We start from the raw sequence: 3,731 nt of genomic DNA, 5'->3' as shown, positions 1-3,731 counted from the left end.
GGCGGGGCCGGCCCCGGGCGCAGCCGCCCTGGGCGCTGCCTCGGGGTGGGCGCCTGCAGAGCGGCCTTGTTGCAGCCTCCCATGGGCATCGCTAACCTGCAGTGACCTTCCTCCTTCCAGAGAAACATGCAGATCTTCGTGAAGACCCTGACTGGCAAGACCATCACCTTGGAGGTTGAGCCCAGTGACACCATTGAAAATGTCAAGGCCAAGATCCAGGACAAGGAAGGCATTCCCCCCGACCAGCAGAGGCTGATCTTTGCTGGCAAGCAGCTGGAAGACGGGCGCACCCTGTCTGACTACAACATCCAGAAGGAATCCACCCTGCACTTGGTGCTGCGTCTGAGGGGAGGCATGCAGATCTTCGTGAAAACTCTGACTGGCAAGACCATCACCCTGGAAGTTGAGCCCAGTGACACCATTGAGAACGTCAAGGCCAAGATCCAGGACAAGGAAGGCATTCCCCCCGACCAGCAGAGGCTGATCTTCGCTGGCAAGCAGCTGGAAGATGGGCGCACCCTGTCTGACTACAACATCCAGAAGGAGTCTACTCTGCATCTTGTGCTTCGTCTGAGGGGTGGCATGCAGATCTTCGTGAAGACCTTGACAGGCAAGACCATCACCCTGGAGGTGGAGCCCAGTGACACCATTGAAAATGTCAAGGCCAAGATCCAAGACAAGGAAGGCATTCCCCCCGACCAGCAGAGGCTGATCTTTGCTGGCAAGCAGCTGGAAGACGGGCGCACCCTGTCTGACTACAACATCCAGAAGGAGTCTACTCTGCATCTTGTGCTTCGTCTGAGGGGTGGCATGCAGATCTTCGTGAAGACCTTGACAGGCAAGACCATCACCCTGGAGGTGGAGCCCAGTGACACCATTGAAAATGTCAAGGCCAAGATCCAAGACAAGGAAGGCATTCCCCCCGACCAGCAGAGGCTGATCTTTGCTGGCAAGCAGCTGGAAGACGGGCGCACCCTGTCTGACTACAACATCCAGAAGGAATCCACCCTCCATCTTGTGCTGCGCCTGCGGGGTGGTAACTGAACTGGCCAGTTGTTGTTTGCTTCCAAAGTAAAAGTTTCTCTGCACTTGTTCATCCAATAAAGCTATTGCATCCACAAAAGTGCATGTTTCCAGTTACATGAAAAACTGTTTATAGCACTAACCAGCTGTAACTACCTAATAAACTTTAATTAGCCAGCTTCTGTATATAGAGGTGTTGCAAAACAGCCTTACACAAGGGCTACACGTGAGACCAGTGCCACTAATCCCTGCCGTGGTTCCCTGCTGTTGTGTAAGTGTTCCTGTCGGGAGCTGAAGCCCTGGCTGAGCTCGGTGCCAGTCTGCAGATGTTACGCAGCTGTTGGGGTTGTGTAAGTGCACATGTAACGTGAAACTGGGAGGCTTTGGTAATGCTGCTGTGCCCAGTAATTACTGGTCTTGCCCCCGCTGTTTTTGCATGAGCAGCAGCAGCAAAAGGACAAGCTGATCCTGAGCCAGCAGCCACCTCCAGCACGTCTGCTGGGCAGAACAGCTCTGCTGATCCTGCAACTGTTGTACCAACAGCTTGAGAAGTTCAGCCTAGCATGAATTGTCATCCAGCTGTAAGGTAGACTATTTTTTCAAAGGTATATTAAGCAAATTTCATTCCAGATGTACTAATTTTCTTAAAGTTAATTGGAGTGTGCTCTCATTCTGTCTGCATTCAATGGAAATGCAGAGTTCATGAGCTGAAGCAGATGTGGAGCAGTTCCCATATGCTGTAAAAACACTGACTAAAGGGAGGTCTCCACTGAAGTGCAGATTCAGGATCTCATGAGTAGGTAAGGGAGCTGTGCTGGGGTAAGGAAATGGGAAAGGGGTGGGAGGCTGAAGAAGTAAAACACCCCAGATGTCCCAAAGTGGTGATGCCACCTGCCTTTGGAAGGGGATGTGGTGGGAGGTGAAATGGATGTTTCAGATGATTAATGACCCCAGTGGGACCTGGTCTGGCACTGGGAAGGGTGGGATAGCAGGATGTGACCCAGGAACACTGACAGTTGATTAAGAGAGTGGTGGAACCCTCAACAAATAGAAAGAAAACTCCTCCTTGTATGGTTCCTCAGGCCTCTTGAGTCCCTCTTGAGTCATCTGAATCGATGCAGCAATTAATTGTGCAGCTCTTCAGCAGTTCTGGGTGTGCTGCAGTGGAGTTTCTTGTCCGTGGGTGCCTGACCCAGTTCAGGGCTGGGTGTTTCTGGCATGCAGGAAGCTCTTGCACACAGAGGAAGCCACAGCCAGATCATGTTACCATAGCTCCTTTCTCTGCACACCTGCAAAACTTTCCCTTTGCAATGTTCCAAAGGAAATCCAAAGGAAAAAAACCAAACTGGAATAAATAACTGGAGATAGTTCTGATTTGAAGGTTCATTGAGCACTGAGGGGGAAGAGTTGCATGAGAGCAAGGGGACACTCGGTGTCAACAGCCTGCACGAGTAGTGCTGGTTTAAAGAATTCCTTCTATTTTATGCCTTCATGCCTCAATGAAAAATGAAACCAACCCCTACCCTGCTGTACTTCAAAACTGTGATGCTGTGGAAATGTGGAACAGCCTTGAGTGTCATCCCAGGTGATGAGCTCCAGGCGGTTGTTATTGGTGGCTGTGCAAACACTCCAGAGTGCAGCACCTGGGAGCAGAGAGCACAGCCCTGGTGGGACAGCCCCCAGAGCAGCAGTGTTTGGTGGAAATGGGAAAGCATTTGGTAAATATTAGAGGTGTCTTCTGCTCTAACCATAAAGTACTTGCTGCCCTGCTTCACAGGGCTCCCCTGTCCCATGGTGCCTCAGGGTATGTCCTGGATGCTACTTGGGTTTATTGGAGTTTTATGGGATTTTTTTTTTTTCTCAGTAGGTGTTTTAAAGGAAAACACAGGACTGCTTTGTGCAGAGTCTGAAGGTGTTGATGTAGGCAAACGGCATGGCCAGCAGCTCCCTCTGCCATGGGGAACCAGCCAGGATTGACCTGAGACAAAGGCAGCAACCGAGGAGAAAGTCTAGAATGAAAAATACAAACACACATAAGTAATTGTAAAGACACAAATACAAGTGCTCCACCAAGGTGAAGTGAGGTTCTCTGCTGTCCTGGCCTTGCCCTGGGTGGGAGCTGTGGGCTTGTGTCTTCCTGTGGTGCCTGGAGGTCATGGAGGTGGCATTTTGCAAGTGGATACACTGCGGCTCTGAGGCCCTTCAGCTCAGATCAACTGATGCTTTTGATGGTGGGATGATACGTGTAATTATTTATGGGAGGCTGCCACAAAATTGTCTCTGCCCTTTGTTTCTTATTTACTGCTGACTTCACTTTCAAGGGATGAGTCTCAACCAGGCTTTTATTCGGGGCCACTTCAGATGCACCTGAAGATTCAATTCCTTGGAAAAACAGAGGCAGGTTAGAAGGACGTGATGGATGTTTTCTCCTTGGGGAGACCCTGGGGCTGAGCCCTGGGTGTCCAGCCCGTGGCCGCCTCGACCTGCTGCTCACGCTGCTTTTGATGCAACCCAGATATTTTTATCAATGTATCACTTTTTATCTACTTACATTTTAATCTATTATATATCTTAATAGACCTCAATACACGTCCATATTTCCCATAGTTACATATTTCATCTATTTATGTATCTATTTACATATTAATGGCTGTTTGTACAGCCTGACGGGCCCCGCCTCCCATTTCCACAGCCCCTCCCGCCTCCCC

At 50.2% G+C, this 3,731-nt stretch overlaps 1 protein-coding gene across 12 annotated transcripts; it reads left to right on the top strand.

Annotated features, from left to right (window-relative positions):
- Positions 1-118: 118 nt before the first annotated feature.
- On the top strand, positions 119-1,123 carry UBC (ubiquitin C). Of its 12 annotated transcripts, none has more exons than XM_009997619.1 (2): positions 119-207; positions 436-1,123. In XM_009997619.1, exons 1-2 carry the CDS (start codon positions 127-129, stop codon positions 1,042-1,044), a joined length of 690 nt encoding a protein of 229 aa, XP_009995921.1. In that variant the 5' UTR covers positions 119-126; the 3' UTR covers positions 1,045-1,123. The 12 variants fall into 12 exon arrangements, with proteins under 12 accessions (XP_009995921.1, XP_009995922.1, XP_009995917.1 ...); XM_009997620.1 differs by having other exon boundaries at positions 119-306; positions 535-1,123; XM_009997615.1 differs by having other exon boundaries at positions 119-640; positions 686-1,123.
- Positions 1,124-3,731: the final 2,608 nt, after the last annotated feature.

Source organism: Chaetura pelagica, unplaced genomic scaffold, assembly GCF_000747805.2.
Source record: "Chaetura pelagica isolate M959 unplaced genomic scaffold, ChaPel_1.0 scaffold45, whole genome shotgun sequence".
Classification (NCBI taxonomy): Eukaryota; Metazoa; Chordata; class Aves; order Apodiformes; family Apodidae; genus Chaetura; species Chaetura pelagica.
This window is presented reverse-complemented; position numbering and strand designations above follow the sequence as displayed.